Source organism: Bombus fervidus, chromosome 5 (genome assembly GCF_041682495.2).
Source record: "Bombus fervidus isolate BK054 chromosome 5, iyBomFerv1, whole genome shotgun sequence".
Classification (NCBI taxonomy): Eukaryota; Metazoa; Arthropoda; class Insecta; order Hymenoptera; family Apidae; genus Bombus; species Bombus fervidus.
This window is the reverse complement of record NC_091521.1, coordinates 11,513,869-11,537,082: the sequence shown is the minus strand read 5'-3', so window position 1 is coordinate 11,537,082 and position 23,214 is coordinate 11,513,869. Positions and strand designations below refer to the sequence as shown.

Sequence of the window (23,214 nt, the reverse complement as noted above, 5' to 3'; positions counted from 1 at the left end):
TAAAACTATCAAAGCATGGCAAATAGGATCACCCTATACATGACGATAACGACACAACCAACAAGCACGGAACTCTATTAATTTCGTATATACTGCAGCAAATAACACAAAGTTATGAGCCACTACTCTGGGTGGAGTTAACATAATCATCCTTCGCAGAGGCACGTTACGTATGTAGAAGAGAAACAAACAGTAATTTTCGAAATATTTCAAATTCCAGTGACAGCTGGCCGATCGTACACGCATCTAGAATCTGGATCGCGGAATTCTCGCTATAGTGTATTGTTTGCACACATTGTCGTGTACGTGTTACTTCGCGAGGAAAGGTGGATACAATCCCGCGTTCATCCCATTTGATGCCGGTGCGTCCGTGACGTGGAAGCTAATTAACAGCTCATCGACCAGCCGAACTTTATGCGTCTAAATGCAACGGATTAATTCGTGTACAGGCTACGTCGATCGTGTGCGAGACTTACAAACACTCGCTCTGTTCACACTCTTGCGTAACGTTTCTTTCATCGTACCGTGACGTGTTCCTTTTATTTCTGTTTTTCAGAAGGGACAGATATTCGAAGTTTCCATTGCTATTCACGTTATCGTCGTTTATAGACATCGGGATAATCTGGTCGAATTAGAAGAACAGTATATAAATTATTGCAAAGTGTATAAATCGACGATGAATTTGTAATTGGAAAAGTTAAGTAACATTCATTATCTTTTATTATCTCCCTGTTACCTATTAGGAGACAGAGTCTAAATTTTCGATGAAAATTTGTCGATATCGAAACTATTGTAATTAAAACTTCGTAGAAGAAACAAATCGTATAAAAATCCATCTGAGGTGGTTTCAAAGCGCGAAGCCACAACTTTCACAATTCTCAACTCATTTTCTTCAAAGATGTTTTTACATCATGTAGCGGGTGGCAAAGTAAAGACGCCTTTTCTTTCCTAAGTTTACAAACGTCCCTCCAGATATTGAGAAACTTTTTTATGATTGAAATTGCCATGAACTCGAAGAGCGAAGTCTCTTCTCTAAACGAAGTTCTCTAAACGAAGATATAGACTTAGAATGATCCAAGATACATCAGGTTGTTCTGTACTCTATGTTTAACGTAAATATCATACAAAGAATTAAAATCAAATTATACAAGGTGCTCGAATACTTTTGTGATCGACTGTGTATCACTCGTGTTGCAGAGAGTGTACGGGACACCGAAAGCGGCAAAGTGTCGAAGAGGGCGAAACCAGTGGACCCAGACGCGGAGGATAGCCGCGACAACGAGGACTACTACTACGAGGACGTGGAAGAAAGAAATAATCCAACGAACGAGGCACCGGTTGTACCTCCTGGATTTCTCAGCCCCTCTGTTCGCGAGTATCTCGATCTCGGGAAATCGATACCCGGTACGTAAACAAGATCGTCTTGCGAAACATTTCCTGTTCGCGATCAAAGTTGCTGCTTCGTCTTTTCTTCGATCCTTCTCTTCTTTCTAAGAATTTTATTTCCTCCGTTTCTTCTCTCATCTGTTCGTCTCGTTCTTTCGTCTGATTCCAAATTTTTTCTCATCGCGAGTTTCATTTGTTTTCGCGTTCTTCAAGCTCTTTTCAGCAGGTGTTAAAATTCTTTTACAATTGAGTCTGAACACGAGAAAGCACTGCGAGAGAATAGAAGAGGAGAACTACTGGGATGACTATTTGCAGAGGAATTAGTCTTATCGCGTATTTTATAGATGGAGGTGAAGGTTTCATTGGAAGCAGAATGGAGCGTAGAGTTTGAGATACGGTTTAAGCATTCACTTAGGCACGCGATTCAATTAATTCAATTATCAACCGGTTATTATTCGTTGACAATTACGAGACAATAATATAACGTTACATAATTCGTGTATTTGTTTTAATATTATTATACAGGCTGTTCCAGTTTCTTCCCTACCAATTATCGGTATATTTTATAGGTCAATATCAGAAAGGGGTATCATATAAATATATTTCACTGGAAGGATTGTTAAAGAATTGTTAAGAAAAAAGGAAACGATATACGAAATGAGTAATAACGAATACGCGTTGCTACGTACAAAGTATTGATAGCTAGAAGGTACCAAATACCTTCACAACTCCAATTTCAACGAGTAATGACATTCTTGCATTGATAGAACCGCTGAACATTTTGAAATGCAGTTGTAGCTGGATATCTAAATAAGAAGTGTGGCAATTTCCGTATGAAATACTACTAATTCATACTCCAACCGTTTACCTCGTTATCTGTACAAATTAAATCTCTCTCTCTCTCTCTCTCTCTCTCTCTCTCTCTCTCTCTCTAACATTATGGAAAATGTTTCAAACAGCAGTCACGTCAATTTCATTGCAAATTTTATTTTATGAAATGCTTCATTCCTTGAAATATCCATAAAATTTCGCTATGTTAACTGCACAGACCGTGATATAACACACCAAACTATTAATTTCAATAAACCAACATTCGACGATCGGAACAATTATTCCATACTCCCGCATGATTGATCCATGAATAATAATCTTATCCATGCGCTATATTGCCATGATCCTTTATTCAAACAATACGACGTTTAAATCAAAAAATGACCAAACAGTTCGTCGAAAGGTCTACACACTATCCATATTTTCTGAACAGGTTTCTTTTTTCAAAATCTAATATCTAATGGGATGCTGAAGGAAGAATAAGCGAGGAAACGTTTCGGGCAATTGTAGAGGAACTATGGAAAGGAGAACTATGAAAATTGGTCGTTCACGAGAAACGTCGTATTTAAATTCGTTTCTTCCGGTCCCTTCTTCTTTTCTACGGAGGGGAAGAATAGTAGAGAGCTCAGGATCTTCCGACAAGTTCCTCCAGGTTTAAGCGGCCGCTTTATGCGATTGCGGAGATGCGGAATGAAAGGCAAGAAATAAATACATAGACAGTTATTGCTCGCCGAGGTATGCCAGCGTATTGTCTCGCTGCTCTTCAACCGGAAAACGTTTTTATTCCGACCTCCGGAGCGTCTCGAGATCGCGTTTAAGGGCGTTTATTAGACCCCCGGTTAGGTTTGTCTTCTCATTTTTTCCTCTTTTTTTTCAAAGCTCGTAGCTTGCGTTTGAAGAATATCTTGATAATAAACGCAGTTGAAATTTTCCCAAATTCAACTATCGAAACGTTATCTCTTTTCTAAAGCTTCTACCTTGTAACGTTATTAAAATTATATATCATGTTACTTTTAATGATATACATTACTAAAATATAAACAACCAAATCAATTTTCATCGTTTTATTAAGAAAGCGTCAACGTAAAACACTTTCTCTCGTTTCGTAAAAATGAATACCATTTATTTAATAAATTGATATTTTAACGCAAATAACTTTCGGATAACGCAATGGTCTTTTATATTACGCAATAGTTTTCATAGAATAATTAAAAAATTCGCCATCTAAAGTTGTCAAATATTTACAAGTTATTGGAAAGGCTGTCGAAAAATCGCAACAATTCTTTACGGTGCTCGTATAATAAAGGCATAGTTTTTACAAAAAACAATTGCGCGCAACACGGTTAATAAAGTTGAACGAAAGCAGAAAGCGCGCGATTGATAAGAAAACCAATAACATTGTACGAAAGACACGTTGTACTCTATGAATCATTATGAGTTTCGGAAATATTAATAACAAAATCTTCGCTCAACTTCAAGAACGAGGTAAAAACACCAAATCGATCAGATTATTAATACACAGGCGCGTGAGATCCAAGCCACGTTAGTCTGGTACTTTGCTGCAGCTTCTTTGAAGATTTTTCACTGACCTGACAGGATGCAGGGCTCGGCTCCCCTTCGACTTTTCTTCCAGCCCTTTGTGCGTACACACCCTCTCACTCCTCGATAATCGATCGGTCGTAAAATATCCTCCAGTCTGCACGTACCGGCGGAAAATTTCTATAACGCGGTCTGCTGCTGCGAGGGTTGTCTCTGACATTCTCTACCTATTCCAAACCCTATACACTGATACACATATACGTGGCGACGTTGCTTCACAACCACGAAGAAGGAGGGAAGACCGTCGTGAAATGGATTTACGCGAACACGCGTGTAACAGCCGATTATAAAATGTACGCGTTAAATTAAATGATATTCAGTGGAAAAGACACGCCTTTCTTCTGGCGAGTAGCTGATACCAGCCCCCGCTAAAGTGTACCGCGAAGATAGCGGCAGAGAATGCGGTTAACACGCTACGAAGGGTATATTTTGCATGGTTGTTCGAACATGGGGCAGAGAGTAAGTCGATGCAGCCACGAGAAGAAATTCGTAGACGATTCACGGGTGAATAATGTGCAACGTTCTTGGCTTCTTCCAAAACGTGAAGTTTCGATTTTTGGTTAGATAGTTTAGGCGTTGCAACATGTACATTCTTCAAATATTTTGCGAAAAATCAAAGTTTTCGTTAGGATGGTTATACTTGTTCTTGCTGAGCATTATTTCACAATGCTGTGTAATCGGTAAATGCTTCATATTGCAGGAGTTTTTGGTTTTGGATAGAACGATAGGTGAAAATCCTTTACTGGCATTGTTCAATGGTAAACTCCTTAAATTTCAGGCGAAAAATTGAAGTTTTGGCTAGAATAGCCATCCTTGTGGTAATTTTTTAAAAATTAATTACATCATAATTTCAGGGGTCAAGTTTCGGTTTAGTTAAAAATTGTTTAACGATGTTGTTCAATGGTTGATCCTTTAAATTTTGAAAATAAAGTAACCATCTTGGATAGAATAATTGTTAGAAGTTATTTGACGCTGTTGGATAATAATGAAGCTTTTAAACGTCGTTTAATTATTAATTATAATTATTTTTTTCTCCTATACGATTGGCGTCTCGTTTCGAAATGAGCTTAAGGATTTTGACGATTTGCTTGACCGCGTGGCAAGTCTCGCGTTATGTCGATTATCGATCGCAAATTCTCTGACAATGAGGGTGTTTCCGCGTGTTGCCAGTGCCACCGCAAATCGCCACAGCGTTCACCGAAACACGTAACGCCCATCGTCACGCGGTGGATGTTATTGTGGAACGTTTTCCGTAATTCCTATGCCAAAGAAAACCGACTCTAACGGTGGTTGTAATCCCTTTGTTATTTTATAGATGCATGCCATGTGCGTGTGTTTGTAACGACATGGCCAATTTTTTGATTACATGTGAACGTTCTGCTTTCGAGAATTTTTCTTTTCTTAGTTACATAGACTAGAAAAGACTTCAACAAAAGTTCCAAGTTATTTATCACGCTAGTCTTTAAATTTCTATAATCGTAGACTTCCGCATGAGGAAGAACACAACCATAAATCACGGACCGCAAGTTTCTATAATAAAAAACAACCAGGGGTTTATACTAAAAAGTCATCATGTCGATACTATCAAAAAAACCACTCTTCAACCTCAACGCACCCAAGACTCACCCTTAAACTCGTGCAATAAAAAGATCCACCGACAAGAGAAAAAGCTATACAACCATAAACTACGAACCACAAACTTCTTCTTTTTTCTTCTATTGTCTATAAAGAACAAGCAGGAATGTGTATTAAAAAGACATCGTATGGAAACTATGAAGAAACCATCCTTCAATCTCAACGCACCCAACACTCACCCTTAAACTCGTACAATAAAAAGATCCACCGACAAGAGAAAAAGCCATACAACCATAAACCACGAACCACAAACTTCTTCTTTTTTCTTCTATTGTCTATAAAGAACAAGCAGGAATGTGTATTAAAAAGACATCGTATGGAAACTATGAAGAAACCATTCTTCAATCTCAACGCACCCAAGACTCACCTTTAAACACAGGCAACAGAAAAATCCACCAGCACGGAAAAGATGTGAAAAACGTGAGCAAAATCAATATGGCACAGCGTAAAGTTATCTCATTGACTTAACGTTCCACTCAATCTCGCGAAGGGTCGGTTATACGATGGAACCGACCTACCTCCACGTTTATCCTTCTCCACTTACTTTCTCTCTCTCTCTCTCTCTCTCTCCCTAGCTCTCTCTTTTTCTCTCTGTCTCCCCATCGTACTCTGGGATAGGATAATGAAATAGCCGAGCCCGGAACGCGACCTCTGCACTAACCAAAGGCGGTAGATTCTGCAGGAGCATTCCGGGGGCTGTGGAATCGCGAGAGAACAAGGGTGCAAAAGAGACGGATCCAAGCATTTCTATCCTTCTTCAATCTACCATCTCGTCTGATCGCCTTTCTCTTTTCTTTTCTCGGTTGAACCTCTAAACGCGGTTTACTACGTTTCCTCGTGCGTTTCACGACGTACATCCCCGTTCATAAGTATACTAAGTCCAGGGATCATAACGGTTATTGCACGTAATTAAAAAAAAAATATATATATATATAGCATAAGAATTAACATTTTAATTGAAACAATTTTGGTAAGAAATGATTGTTGTAATTAATTCGGATTCTTTTTGGTCACTGATAAACATTATCGACGAAGAAAATTGTTCTTGGTTACGAAGAGTCAAACCTCTCTTTTTGTTTTTTGTTATTGGTAACCGGTATTGTTTTTGGTTACTTATAGAAATGTTTTTAAAAATGAACGATGGTCGAAAGCAGGCAAATTCATCGATAATGATTATCGATGACAAGAAAGCAATGTTGATACATCTAATTTTTGGCATAAAAATTGCGGTTCTCAGGCGTGGGGACCACAATCTGATGAATTTTGCGAACGTAAAGTCTATGCGCTAATTTGCCTTACCTATCCGATGGTAACATGCTTTTCTGAATAACACTAAGTAAACCTACGCTAAACAGTTGTCAATTCATACGAATCTCATACGACACGCGTAAATTTGATATACGTCAAACTCCAAAAATTTGATCTGCGTGTCTTGAAATTAGTATCTTTAGACTCTATTCCTAGTAAACTATCATACACTATAAAAAGGTCAGAAATTCCGTGTGCCACGAAACGAGTTTTTATCCAAAATATTCATCGATTAGTCGTTCCATCGACAATTTCCACTAATCACATCGTCTTCTATATAAAACTAGGATGTGCCCCGATACTTATGAACGGGAATGTACGAGCACGCGCGAGCGCGAGCAGACGAGAAGAGATGCGTCGAGATGGGAGAGGCTGAAAGAAAAAGAGATAAGTCGAAGGAGAAGACAGAAGGGTGGGAAAAAGAGGCGAAATGATACTAGTTGGAGGGGGGATAGGGGGGTAGCGACAAACCTCGTACTGTTCGGCTGACTGACTTTATGACGATGGCTGCCACCGGAAAGATATAAAAGAGAGAAAGAGGGGAAGAACAGACAGAACCTCTGAGACTGATGCATTTCCCAGGCGTTTGTCCTTCATTTGCCAAACAGTAGGATAGATTTTCCTCCTTCACTGAGAAACAGAAACAACCGCGGATCGGTACGCGATTTTCTCTCTCCAGGCTATTGTACGGCTATTTTCTACGGTTCGCGTTCCCTTGGTTTAGCAAGAGAAAGAGGCAGAGAGATTCTCGCCTCGAGCATGTATGGTCCCTTTTTGCTTGGTCGCGTTCTTCTTCTCTGACCTCGACGAGACGGCCTGGCGAGATTCCAAGAGTTGAAGGGACGCTGAAGACAAACGAAACGCTGCGACGGAACCGGGAATCGATTCGTGACGGTTCGTCGCTGAATACGTCGTGAATTTGTAATTTTTAATTTGCACCGATTTGCCAAGCGGAGCAGGATGTGGTCTGTATTTGAACTGATACGCTGTAAGTTTAACCGGAGAAGATGAAGATGTTCGAGAGAGATGTGGGGGTTGGGATCCTATGAAAATATTAACCCTTTGGTTATTCGAGAGCGGTTTCTTGCATGTTTCTTTTGTGGGAGAATCTAATTTTTGTATTTTAAATGTCAGTTTCAATACGAATATTATTATATTATATTAATTAAAATTATTGTAATCGTTGGAAATAAATAGAGGTGTTTTTAAAGAAGTATAATACAACGTATATTGTTCCAAGTATGCAGAAGATTGTTATAATTTGCCGAAGCATGAATTTCATTTTCTCTTGTGACAAAGTCTCTTGCACGAACAATTATTACATAAAAATATAAAAAACAAATTCTTGTAAACACGTTGTTCATTCGTAGTGTTTTCTAGAAACAAGTAATTAACAATAAGGAAACCTTAGCCAAAAAGCAAATGATAGATGGCAAGGAACATCCGAAGGATAAAGATATTCTAAGCACATGAAACCTGGCATGAAATAAACAATGTGAACGTCACCAGTTCTGATCATACCATACAAATTCAAGATAAGTCAACAGTGTGAATATCTAGCGCTATTGACTAGTAGGATAATGGAGCAGGTATTACTATTAATCCATCGATCAGCAGGTGATTAAATAGATAATACTGCCGCAGATATACTCGATTGCTGATATATAATCGCATAAACAATGATTTCAACGTTAATTCAACAACCATATAATGCGAATTCTATGAAATTTTTAATTGCTCGACGTAACGTCGAAAAATAGTTTCACGCGTGATTGAAATGTCAGGCAGAAAGTGAAGATGTATCGTATCGTACAGACAGAATCTTATGCTATGTTGTGAAGATTTTGTTAAAATTTATGTTTGGAATTAGCAAGTGTTTCGAAACTTATTGACAAACGTGTATATGTATTATACAGTAACAAACTTGGTTAATTTTTTATTTGTTTATGACGTGTTGGAATGATAGCAACGCAACGAATATTTCTCTATTACAAATTTTTTTCTGCAGCTAATAGAATATTAAATAGCAGGATTAAGAAGATCGAACGCCTGTCAATTACATTTCTGAGTAATTAATCGTAATAAATATCCAAAAGTCTAATATATCTTCTTTCAACAGCAAGTACATACAACGAAATTTTTCTACAGCAGAAGGAGCTTGGGAATAAAATATTTTGATGCATTTTAAACTGCCACGTAGAATATCGTGCCGTTTTACGTTACAAAGTAAAATTTGCTTTCATTATACAATAGAATACACAGAATTTGCTATTCAAATAGCTAAACTCCCCTCAAGATGGCGAATTCTCAGCAAATGGCGCACCCTTTTTAGACGAAAGCCGTGGCGATTTTTAAAGGGATAGCAACTCTTCGTTCCGTGCTACGATATTTCACATGGGTTTTTTATTCCACACTTTAGCCACGTATCAAAGATTCCTGACGATGAAGCAGCTGGTTACAATTCTACTGTTCCGTCAAGCCATCTTCGGAGGCGCTACTATCCCTTCCTCGAGAATAAGAATAGCTTTAAAACCTGGATTTGTGAAAAGGAACGCGAAGGATCTCGAATCGTAATGTCTCGCTTCCGACTTGCTGTTTTGAAATATTGATGCGAATATCACGAATATGTTTTGAACTTTTCTCTAGACTAGACTTTATCCTGCTTCAAGTTATACAAAATTTTCCAACGTGTTATACCTTCAACGAATTTAAGAAAACTGTGTATTACAGGTAAACAATTTTTGTTGTAGAAATATTATTTCCGTAATAACAATCTTTGGAATTCGTAGTGATAATTCCAGTTCCTCGCTACAAAAACTACCCTTCGTTTCAAACTCGACGTACAATTGACAATCTAAAATACGAACTACCCCACAAACGTCTCTTCTTCCTCAAAAATGTAACAATGAGCCATTATATAATTAATAATTATAATTAATACTCCAGAAACTATCTTTTATTCCAAATCTGCTCACGATTGGTTGTGCAGGATACGAATAACCTTTCAACCATCTTTTCCTTGCAACAAACGCCTTAAATCTACGAATAACTGCTCCGGAAATTCCTCGATACAACGTGTCAAATTCACAACATCGCGACATTGTTCCACGTCTAAAAAACCTCTGCCTCCCTCCGCCCCCTCTTCCAAAGAGGAAAAGAAAACATTCTATCCGCGGAAACTTCTCTCGCGTAACATTTGACTAGGAAACAATCCGCTACGTTGCGCGTCGAAGGAACGAAATAATTAGAACGATCGTCTCGCGTCGCGAGCCGGTGCAAGGGATGAAAAGCCGGAGGACGAGAATACGTTTCCGCGTGAAGCCAGGCGAAGTTATAATTACCTGGACGAAGCGGGCGTGCTTGCGTCGGGAGGACGCTAGTATCATCAACGAAGAGACAGTCGAAGTTGAACAGAGAGTACCGAATCGAATACAGAAACGAAAGGGGGTAACAGAGGGAGAGGGAAGGGGTGGATGGGTAGTGGAAAAGAGAACGAGAACAAAGGTGGTGATCGAGAAGGGAGAATCCGAACTGGTAGAAAGAGAGAGGAGGACGTTTATTTCGTGCGGGTACACGAAATCTCTTCCGGTGACAAAACAGGTCGGACAAGCGATGGAAGGTGCGAATTTCGTATGGATGTCACTGCGATACGGACGAGTTTCCAACCATGTTGGAAAGTGCACGTTCCGTCTCTATAGTCACGTATCCACGTCTCTTTCTACTTCTATACCTGTGTATAATCTGTCTCTGTCTGAATACAAGTATTTCCCTGTCTGATGTTTCGTTTGTATCGTGTCTGTCAGCTTGCTCTCTATCCGCCTCTGTTTGAGGCAACAACGAGCGTATTCTTGGGGCTGAGCGAGAGATCGGCGAGATGTGCCACCTGAAACTATGCTGCTCGTCGAATGAGATTCGAATAGCTACGGGGTGGTAGAAATAGAGGGTGGGAGAGAATGGAGGGGATGGAGAACGGAGAGCTATGGCTTCCTAGTAGTGACGCAAAGTTGTTTAGACGGACAACAGAGAGGAAGAAAGGCTCGCACGAGTGGTTATAATTCGCTAAGAAGCTTTGCCATCGTGCACCTGGCCATCGCAATTCCGTTTCACGTTCTATATCCGTGTTGCGTGTAGTTTTCATGTGTATAGTTATGGTTTGTTATTATCGTTCTTTTTACAAACAAATCATAGCTGCTTCGAACGATGCTGATACGCGACTCGTTTCTTCTTTGTTATTTCTTTAAAATCATCGTTATCGCAAGGTATAACGTTGTTTTTCGGGGCCGTTTTCAATGCAATCGTATTTTTACATTGTAGCTCATAATTGAAGTTATTGCAACATTCTTCAAGTCTCGTAAACGAGACAAAGACACGCATAGCGATCAGCAAACGATTAGTAAAATTCGTCTGATAAAGCCGCCATCTGGTAGTCTAACGAAAGATATAAAACGAAGAAAAAGCAAGAATCTTCACTATATCTCGAATTTCTCGAAAAATATCGTTGCGATCGAGCAAATCGTTAATGCTTCCGCGCTGATAGCATTATAAGCATTGCAGGGCTGATTCAATAAATTGTTAACAGACGACGAGTGTACACGGCCATTAACTTGGCCTGAAGATGGGGGTAGAAGAGGAACATGTCGACAGACGATTTAGAGGCATCGTCAGCGAGACGGAACGAGAGCCTCAAAGTCTCGCGTTGTCGCAACATCTGGTCCCGAGAACGATTGATGTCCCATTATGTTCGTCGAATCGATGAAATCCCGTGCGTATTATTCGTTAATGAATGCCTCTGGTAACGTTGGAAACGTTATTGGCAGTCGTATTACACTATTTCCATAAAATATGATCCTCGTCGCACGATAAGATGACGCAAAGAAAACAGAGTTTTCCCTTCGTAGGATACGCTCGAACGCGATACAAAGCAAAAAGTCAATGCATCTAAAAAGAGAAACTGACAGAAGCAAACGGAGGGAAACGTATAGAGGCTTACGAAAGTATTCCAACACTTGTAGACACCTTTTATGAATACGAAAGATTTTTTTATCCACTCGACTATCATCACTATACATATTGGTAAAGCATCAAACAAATCTGCAAATACATATCGACATCTTCTAAGAAGAATGAATTTGAAAAAAGATTCTTTCCATTGTTATAACAATATATATGCAATACTTGATACCGAGAAGCTTTTTTATGCAATCATAAATAAGGAAGGTAATTATGTGATCTCGTTTAACTGAGCAACCCTGTATATATAAAATAGAAGATATTTAACGTAAGTATATATTTCACAGAGATTACAAAAGTATTTAAATACACAATTATTCGTTATATTAATAAGCCTTGATATTCGGTTGAGACACATTTAATACAAAATACTTATTATATGTTTTAGATAGGTAGATATTCATGTTGTATACTAAATTTTTACTGAACATACGTTTGCAATAAATATCTTGTAACATGTATATACATTTTTAGACTGTCTTCAAACATCAATGCAGTGCTGATACAATTTCAAAATGTTCCATATAACACGAGCTACACGAACGTACATACAAATTTTCTATTATAAAAATTCGCGCACTTTCACGAGCAAGTGTAGGTAAAAAGAAGGCGATGATAATAAAGTAAAATGGTATGAGAAGAAAAAGAGGCTCGCGTATATTTCCATGCGAGTTCACAATTGTCCGAGAAGATCCAGACAGACTAAAGAGGCAAAAGGTGTCTATTATCGACGAGACTCCCTCGTTAGGAGGAATTTGTTCGACGAGGAAAGGAAACGGACGCTGGACAAAGCGACGGTGGAAGAGGGAGAGAGAGAAGCAGCCGCGCCAGGAAAACGCGCGCGCTTTGATTCGCGTGCACCACGAGTTTTGCTTATTTATTCCAGCCCAGCAATTCGAGACTGAAGATTCTTAGAGCAATTTCCTTCTTTATGCGGGTCACTCGTTGTGTTCATGAAATATTTGCCGATGCTTCCTTCCGTTTCCATCCCTCCTTTCCTGCCTTCCACCCCACACCTTACCTACCATCCCGTGCTTCTTGCGTTCTAGTTGCTCCGTGGAACGACGTCTTTATAATTCGCCGCGCATTCTTCACATTTTAATTATCATCGTTAAGCATTGCTAAATTCGTAAGAGGTCTATATATTTCTTTCTAGATCTGTTTGTGATATTTCGCAAGGGTTTCGGAATTTGCACTTGGATATATAGCTAAGAAACGCTAACTGACGACGACGATATAGTTATTTGTGGAAATGAACGGAACTGTCGAAGTTTCAAATGCGTTCAATAGTAGAGAAATAGCTTTAGATGAAAATATTTTTTCAAAGTTTATGGTATTGTAGTATCGTGGACGAGGGGCCTGGGTGGGTGTCGTGCGGATTGTAAACAAGCGGTTGCTGAGGTGTGAATTATAAACAAGCAGTTGCTGAGGTGCAAATTATAAACAAGCGGTTGCTGAGCATGTGCGTAGTGAGGCTGAGACAAAAGACAAGGGGCTGCTAGGGGACAATAAACGAATTAACAGCAGCATGAGTTCAGAAGTCAGAGAGTGCGGATTGCGTTGTCGAGATAGTGTTGTTAGCGTTGTTAAGAGAGAGAGTTGAATTTGCGTTGACGAGAATTGTTAATTAATTATCTAGTTGTCTTAATTATAATACGTTGTTACGATTAGTTCATGTTAAATAACCATTGTTTTCTGTTCAATTAACATCTGTTTAATCCATTTATTATTAATAAACTAATTATGTATAGGATACATAATAATAATAGTTTATGATACTACAGTATTTGTAAATATTACATATTACTATCCGATAGTAAAGTACAAAGTGTTACCTGCAACGACGTAAATAAGTAGCACCTTTGACAATCGCGTTCTTTATCGAAAAAAAAGGACAGTTCTTTGGAACTGTGAGCTGGACTCGAGGAAAGCGTGGAGAACTCTATGAATGCAAATCGCAGTTACCCTTGAGAATACAAATTGTAGGGAGGAAAAAGGATCAGCCGGCCGGTTTACTGGATTAAGGTTTGATCCAGAGACAATTCGCTTTTCAGATGGTTGTCCCAATCTACTGCATTATCCAGATCAAGTTTTTTTCCGTCTCTTTGTTCACCGTGCTAATAGCTATCTCTATTATTATAATATAAATAACGCGTAGAATATACGGACCATGATATAACAAGGTTGTGATGATATTACTCGAATAAAATCAGTAGTTGCATTAAATACGTATCGCGTGACAGAATAATCGAATTGCCACGAATATGAGCAAATAAAGGCCCGAAAGCACAATCGAAACCGTAAATTCGTAGAAATTCGACATAGAAATTTGTTACTACATAAGCAAATAAATATTGATCGTTGAAAAATAAACAATGGAATTTTTATTATTTGATTTGAAATTCAAGTTTCTTAAAACTCCAGGCTCTAATGTAAAAGACTAAATACTTTAAGGAAACAAGCGAAAATCCCAGTTGCCGAAGCCTGAATACCTGTATTAATTAACTTTATGAATTTACTACTATCATTACGAGGTATACTATCATCTTCAAAGTCCTAACCTTGCACGTTAATATACTACTATAAAGGGAGCTTAAAGTTATTATAACACAAGCCGAGAATCTTCATAATACTCTGAAAAATCTTCTCCTTATTAAATCCTAACAAAGAGGCAATTACTTCTCAAATCCTCCAGCCTGGATTCTCCATCATGTTAGTATACTCTCGAAATGTTAATTATCTAAAATTGTACAACGTCATTTCCAAATTTTCCAACAATTTCGTTTCTTCTTTCGCCCCTAAATTCACCACAATTCCGCGATATCTGTAACAATACCTCCTCCACTCCAGGATCCTAGCAAACAGAATCATCTTCGAGGACGATCAAACAGATCCACTATAATCCGATGGATTAAACGGTGGGGGATCTCTACTCGCCATGGTGTAAACAGGTCGGGGGAAGCATGTTGCATGCATCGTTAAGCAGTAGACGCGACGGCAGATCGGGGATTTGGCTGCCGTCGACGTGTACACGTCGATACCTGGCGAGGTGACTGCTTTGTGCAGGTAATACAGGTGGCTGCTTTGTACAGGTAATACACGTGTCAGCTGGGCCGAACACGCGCGGTGCATCTCGACCTCGCGGTATTTCCACCAATTAATCGAGGATACAATCGAAAGCGCAGGCCTCTCGCAGAGAGAGCTTTGCTCGATCCGCTCGCCGTCTCGTGATTTCCGCGATCGGTTCGAGGGGAAAGATCCTCTTCTCTCTGTTTCCTCCTTCTCTTCGCCAGCTAGCGTCCCTCGGAATCGTCCTGTATCTTGTTATGTCAGTTAATGAGATTTTCAGATAAAACACGACGTCGTCTACCGCCTTCACAGGATAATCACCTTGAACCGAAATATAATGTTTGGACGGGTGGATTTTAGGGGTCGTCCTTCAACACGAAGATGATTGTTACTGCAGTATGTCGACATATAGGCTTCTCATGTTAATTTGGTACTCGCGACTTTTAAAATAGCAAAGGAGGAAGAGTGGTGTTTCAGATTTTGCTTCGAAGTTTCGTGAACGTTGCAGTTTGCTGGTTCGAGTTTGAAACAGTTTCAAGTCTGTCCTGACTGAAACCCGAAGATCACATGATCTGATTTTATTGTAACATCAAATTGAAACTGAATTATGTCATATGTTTAATTATATATATTGAGAGAAATTGTTATAAACAATCTAGAAACAATCCTTGCTCAAGAAGTAACCAGAAATCTTACGATTCTTCCTAAAAAAACAAAAATCAATTAAGAGGCGACAAGATCTCGAACGTCTCAACAAACCATCCTAAAAGATGACATCTTACAACCATCTTCTCACCAGTTCTCACCATCTGAACCAGTTCTCTTGCACTTCCTTTCATGTCGCTCCCAATAATAGAATGAACCATCTATTCTTCCCTCTATCGAACAAGAAAAGTATCAACGACCCATTGAAGAAGCGTCAACTAACCAAACTCTTTGGTAAACTTACAGGTCGAGCAGGCACGGATTATCCAGTGCTTGGCAAAGTTCCCTACACGAATTTCTACTGCGACGACCAGCCATACCCAGGCTTCTTCGCGGACGTGGAAACGAGATGCCAAGCGTGGCATTACTGCGACATAGACGGCCGCCAGGCGACCTTCCTTTGCCCAAATGGTACACAATTCAGTCAAGCAGTGTTCGTCTGCGATTGGTGGTTCAACGTCAGATGTGAACTCAGTCCCAAGTTGTACGCCATCAACAGCCGTCTTTATGGCAGACCCACGGAGAGTCCAACGAGACCACATAGACTCATCACTAAGGAGCTTCTTGAAAATATCTTCGTTAGGCGGAAATGAAGCTGAGAAGCCGAGGTTGCGTTCTCGTTTATTGCCGACGCGACTGATCGGTCGCATCATCGATTCGTCTGGCAAAAAGGAAAGAAGAGGCTGCTCCAAGGTTTTGTTTCATTGACGGAGAACCTGTCTGGATGGACTTGTATTTTCTTGATAGATAAGACGATCGTGTCGACCGTTTTGCGAATATTTGGAACTGGGGAGAAGTGGATACACAGAAATGCCTTGTTAGTTGATTGGGGTTCGACGTCACATCTGGCCAGTTAACCAGAGTAACAGTGTTACGAGAAATCCTAAGAACGATAGGATTTCTTTAGAATCTTTTTAGAAGATGCACGAACTCGTACGTGTGCCTCTGTTATCCCAATTATAGTCCAACGTAACTTGGAAACGTGTCATTCTTACAATGAGTATGTGCAATCGTTTCTTTCTATTCAGTATAAATTCATGAAACTATCGAAGAAGGAACAGTAGAACGCGATACGGGGTCAAATAGTATATTTCGTCGCTTCGTTAGTTGATACTGTCTAGTTTTCACATCAAAGTTAATTAGTTGTATGTAGTTCTATGTATTCATAGAGCTAAAATAAAATGTACGAATAAGTGCACGTTCTTTCACACTTTCATACAGATAGAGCACACGAATTTTCGTTATTAATTGACGATCCTTTGTCACATGTACAAGTCGGGTCATGTAGCGTCACTCTCCTAATTATAACAAGGCAGTCCTGTATTTCTTTTTGATCTACCTATGTAACATTGTATGAGTGAATGACGGTGAATGTTAGCGTAGAATATCGATATAGCAATCGCGAATGTAATTAATATAGAGACGAATAGTCGAAGTAAGATTAAAAAGGATACGATAGAATTTGTTCGAAGTGCCACTAGGTTGGTTTATAGGATAAGCTGTTCGATGAAGATTGAGGCGGAGTTTGTTTAAAAAATAGAGGGAACGATGGATAGTTTAAGTGCCACGAATTCGACAGGACATACCGCGGTGTCTAATTTCGATTTTGGTCCTGTTTCGTAGGATGATAGCACGCAGATTCACGTTTTAATATGTGAATTATTAAGCGAGATTATTTGATAGTTTTCAAGTTATAAATTAAATCCGTGATATGTGTTATTAATGATAATATAGTAACATATGTAATATTCAACGAATTATAATGGAACTATTTCGTACCATTTAGTTGGAACGAAATTTCAAACTCCTGGTACACCTGGACATAAAGTCGTATTATTCGAATAAAAATCATAATTACTTAGAATTATGGTTACATAGATTGTTCTCAACGCGTTCAGATAAATGAAGTTTTATCGACAAAGATATCTGAAATAATAAGCGAAGAAAGAAAACTAATAAAAGACATTTCATATGTTACACAAAAAGTCGATAAAATTACTTCACTGTAGTAATTAAGCTACTCAATAGTCAAGTAATTGCTATCCGTAGTAACGAAGATTTGCAAGCTACCATCCTAGAATAGTATACGAGATTTTAAACAACGACACCCTAGATAAGAGCATATTACAAGTTGTGAAACACGCAAATCAGTCGATCAGTAAAATCGTTCGCTTCGGAAATCTGTTCAGTTGCTTCGATCTAATGGATTATCTTCAACAATAGGAGCGATCCTTTGAGTGACGTGCACGCAAACTCTATGTCATTGGTACAAAAACTGGTATCCATTTAAAAAACGCTGAGGACATAAAACCAGACGTACGCGTTCAGACAGTTGCGGTTCCTGTTCCTCAAACTCAAGAAATCCATCGTCGAGCACTCCACCTTTCCAAAACTCGAATATCTTCACATGCAAACGCAATTACATTCCTAACTACCCGCACTATTCCATTCCTTCTGTACAAATTCACTCGAACAATCCGAAGACAGACAAACCGTAGCTCCAATCGCAACATACTTATTGGACTAAATTCCATCGGAGTCGATGTACTCGACCCGAGACAAAATCAAAACGTACTCCACTCGTAAATATAAACGACGAAAGACGAAAAGAATTAAAGAAAGAAAGGCTCGATGAGCACCGCTGTGTCAGTAAAAGCGAAGAGTCTTGAAGAAGGACGACCGCTCGCGATCTTTCTTCCCTTCCACTAACTCGACGCGGAAGAAGACGGCGCTTCAATCCTCGGTGCGGTTCTTAATCATTGATGAGATCGCATTTGGGACGAGGTACATCCCTCCTTCGTCCTCTCTACGTCATGAGAATAAAGAGCGATGCCAGTGTACTAGTCGATCTTTACGGCGGAGGTAGTCGAGTTTTTCCCGGCCAGGTAATAATACGCGAGACGAGCTCACCTGTACGGGGATTCAACGAACAACGTTGTTCGATCCATCTTGGATCGAGACTCCCCGCGATACTTCGCATCGTAAACAGACAACTTCGTTATACACGTGTGCTTAAGCCGTGGATAGGCTCTGAGATGTTCTTTGATTGGCAACGGATGACGACACTTTCACGATTTGGGATTTTTAACTAGACAACTTGGTAGAGACGAGTTAAATAGTCGGTGAAATTGTTGATTTTCATGGACGCATTAGCGGCTCGATTTAGGAATTATCATTTTACGTGTTTCACCGTTTCTGTTGACCTTAGAGTTTGGAAACATCATCGCTCCGAATATATAGTAATTGTTTTTCTATATTTCTCGAGATTATATTTGTTTCTCTTCGTTCGTAGTTTAAAATGAACATATTAATGAAATTTTTGCATTACTCCTAATTAATTCCCGACAAATGGCTATCCGTTCCAAACGATATTGGCTAGGATATAATAAAATCGTATGAAATAAAATTGCCGCAAGTATGTGGAACTTGTTTTTCATATTTTTTTCAATTACACTCTCTTCGCTTTATTTGCAGTGTAAAATAAATGTATCGATGAAATTTTTATATTATTTCTAACTTGTCGACAAATGGCTATCCGTTCCAAACGATATTCGCTAGCGTATAATAAAATCATAATTACGTATTGAAGGATTTCAACATATAGACACGAAAGTTTCCATCTGTTAATCACCAGCGACCGTAATGGCGGTGAATCTGTTAAATCCCACAAAGAACGTCAGGCTATATCGAACTGTTTCCCCGGAGTTGTGAACTCCGTCGAATCCATGGTGATTATTCGCTTAAACAACGAACCACGCGCGCGCATCCATTCGATCAGCTTATGTCTTACAATCGCGCGCGGCTACTGCGTAATTGCATCGCGTTCGCCCCAAGGCCTGACGCTTCGCTTAGCAACGAACCAATTGACGATCGGTCATACGTGCAACAATTGCGATTACACGTGGAACGATCGCGATTATACGCGCGATAATGGACCCGGGAAATTGTTGTGCCACGGCAAACAACTCGACGCGGCTCTGCGTCATCGTGAAAACGCTACCGAACAAGCAAACACAGGGCTGCGATATGGTCAAAGGGGATGGTTTTCACAGTGGTACTTTTTGATCCTCTTGTTTTTCCACTCTTCCTCGATTGATTCATAGTCACTATTCCGGGGAATCGACTTTGCTTTGGAAAACTTATGCTTCCTTTTCTATGAACTTTTTGATTTATAATGATTATTAAGTAACACAGGTTATTGAAAAATTGAGAAAGGTAGTTTTTACGAAGGTTTGTTTCTTGATCCTCTTTCGCTCGATCTCTGGCGATTTTTTAGTCAATGAGTTTGCAGGAGAAGTTATAGTTCCAAAAGTGTTAACTCTTTTACGAAAGAATTGTCGAGTTGTACAAGTCTCAATAAATGATCGAAGAGACTAAGTTTCATGCAGCTCTGTCTTCTGATCGTCTACGTTCGTCGAATTTGCAAGAATCATGGTTCTTCTTGTATTAGTTTCTGGGGTCTATAATATTGGACGTTTTAACAATTCTCTAATAACTGTAAATTCACCTGTAAATGTTCTGACATTACAAACGAAAATTATGAATAAAGGTGTACTTATAATAAATTTTCCTAATAAATAATTCTTCGATATCGTCTGATTTCTAAAAGGTTCATTATCAACACAAAATATTGTACCAAAATTAACGAACTTCCAAAAATTACAGTTAATTACTTTGGCTTCTCGGTGCCTCGCTCTTCCACGATGAATTAACCGAACTAATCAAAGCTGGAAAAGAAAAAAGAAGAAGAAGAAAGAAAATATGATATGTCGTTACGAGACAAACAGTTAATTTACGATGATTGTCAGTCAGTCGTCGATCATGACGTTTCATCGTCGATGCACTTAAATCACAATAGGCTACTGATAGACGGCGGAACGAATGAGAAAAAAGAGAGAAAAGGAACAAAGGCGAAGCAACATTGTTCGCACGGCGGTATGGCCAAAAGTCAACGCTTTCAAGAATCGATATCCGCTAATAGAATTGTGCACGCACCGCGAACCGAACGAAATACGACAACAGCAAGTTTGCTGGCAATTAATAATAACGTGTCGTTCGTTTGTGTCCACGGTTTGTCTCCTGAAAACCATCGTCGCGCATTTCTCGTTTCATTGACTGCGTCGTTTCGACTGCGATCGATCGTTCTTGCGTCTGGTTCATTGTAATAGTGAGACGATATTAACGATCATGCTGATCTCTCTTTTTAGAGAGACGATGATCACGACGAAATAGTCTATTTATGAAAAGTTCGAACTTATTTGCGAAGAAAAAAAGAACAGTTTGTATCTGTATGTACGGTGACACGCACATACGCATAGGGAAAATTCTCGTACGAATTTCAGCTTATATTGATTTACATTTACTGTACGAAATAAAGATTTTCAAAAAACGTTCGTTACATTGTTACAACGAAAAGGGAAGGAAACAGCAACGAGCAGATCGCAGAGTTTTATGCAAATTCGTATTTTTATAAAGCTAAATGATTAGTCAAATTATCTGAATCAGAGTGAAAATTTATTTCAACCACTGAATATTATATTACGTACTGTACTTTCGATATTTTGTATATTTTTGCATTATGTACATTTTTGTAGTTCCAAATTTTCTATAGTCAAATGCATAAAAATCCGCAGTCTGGTAATGAGTTTATAAAAATTAAATTTCGATTAAACATCGACGAATAGTCGAGTAGAAACGATCGAGCAGGTACATTTATCTACTTAACCTTCTTTTCCTACCACTAACTGAATCAAACCTAACGCAGCGAACCATGAATCGGATAAAAATTATTATCAGTCTGAATATTTTTTATAAAAAAGCAACACATAAACGAGTATGTAGATATAAAACTGGAAGGCAGAGATTGCCGTATAACACATTATCAGGTTATTACTTAAATCGAATTTATTTTTCGATAAAATCGGGGCATTATTGAAATGGCTGCTAAAGCTGCCAGTACGTATTAATGTATAGTTTTTTTTTTTTCAGATAAATCTTTCATGATTTTTATAATTAAAAAAAAATTAAGAGGAGAAAAACATATTCTTTTTTCTTGTGACATTGCGTGCACCACCCAATGAAAAAATATTTTCTGTGTACATAATATAAATACGATTTAGTCGAACTGATAAATAGCCATGCGACAAGGACTGTGTATACCGTGCTATATAGTTAAGCGAACGAATCATCGCGACTGTAACGAAATAATCTGACAGGAAATGTAAACATAATTAAGAATTCTGGAAATAAACTGTATGCGTGAGCATGATTAGCGTATTATATTTTCCAGGTGTCCTAATCGAATATTGAGATGGAAGAATCGAGTTTAAATTATGATTTTTCGCAAACGAGATCCCGTTTTAGCGAAATTAATTATCTGTCGAACAAATTTTTAACAGACACATTGTACGTCTTTTGCTTTTCTTGTTTTAATACCACAAACATTTTGTCTCTTTTGTTTTGTTCTAACTTAGAGGATATTAATAATGTTCTCATGAGAAAACTTCCTTTGGCCAAATTGCATTTTAAATTATTTTTTGCATTTTGTATTTTAAATTTTATTGTAATCAAACAACTAGAAATAACAAACTCAGCAACGATAATTAATACCCTTTATCGTAGACCAAATTACACTTTGTAATTCGATAAAATTAGCCACGTTACACTAAATAATTCATTTTAATTCAAACGTATACACGTGTATTTAGGGTGCAAGTACTCCTAAGCATAAATGCTACGAGTGTTAGGAAAGAAGAAGGAAAAAAGGTCCCAGCGGGTAACGAGTGACACGAATTGCAAGACACGTTCTTCCGAATTAGACAAACCTGATTAAGATACGCGTCCTTATTTTCCTCACATGGCTGGAAACCTTTGATGTAAGCGACGTATGATCAACTCATCGAACTCTCCCGTTTTAATTTATGGCGTAGCCGTGAGTCTGGGCACGTATCGCTTTCGACGTGTTTCGAATGATCTTTCATTATGGTACGAGCGACAAATTACCGTATACTTGATTACACTTTTCGTGTTACGAGTTTAATCAAACTTTTATTCTTGTCGTTACCCTCTGACGTTATTCTTTTGCACTCTAAGATTTCTCATCCCTAAAGAGATCTACATTGCGTCACGAAAATGTTCGAACACATATCTTGTACACAGATATAAATTTCTTGTTATAATATTTTATTCCATGTCTATTAGTATTTATAATATTTCATCCAATACGTATTAATATTTATAATATTCTATTTAACGTTTTAACAATTTATACATATACGTTCTATTAAGTACTCGTCGAAGAGAATTTTTAAATTATAATAATTGAGTTCTTCTATTTCGGTATAAACTGAAAGATTAGTTTCATTTTTCATATATTTGTACGATCTACGCAAGAAATATGTTCTTAAAACATTCTGCTCAAATTGAAGTTTAGAGATTCACGACGTTCGCTTTACTGTTTCAAATAGGAATAAAGAACGGTGGTGTTTGAAGAAAAATTATTCAGATTACACGTGTTTGCAATTAAAAAGGAACACAACGACTACAATCGCAATTAAAATCGTAACGATTGGGATTAAAAATTGTAAGAATTGCAATTAGGATATCAGAAAATACCGGTCTGTATTGCTCCGGTGATATTGATCGCTACTTTTCTGGAAGAATGCAACGTCC

At 38.5% G+C, this 23,214-nt stretch overlaps 2 protein-coding genes across 4 annotated transcripts in view; one reads left to right on the top strand and one right to left on the bottom strand.

Annotated features, from left to right (window-relative positions):
* Positions 1-21,811, top strand: part of LOC139987192 (uncharacterized) — a 117,203-nt gene extending 95,392 nt beyond the window's left edge. Inside the window, exons 2-3 of the mRNA XM_072003171.1 lie at positions 1,198-1,404; positions 15,790-21,811. Of these exons, the coding sequence (XP_071859272.1) occupies positions 1,198-1,404; positions 15,790-16,136 (554 nt within the window). The 3' untranslated portion in view covers positions 16,137-21,811. The remainder of the gene's footprint in view (positions 1-1,197; positions 1,405-15,789) is intronic.
* The window catches only part of Qin (tudor domain-containing protein qin), a 312,288-nt gene that overhangs the window by 108,382 nt on the left and 180,692 nt on the right, over positions 1-23,214 (bottom strand). The window lies entirely within an intron of this gene.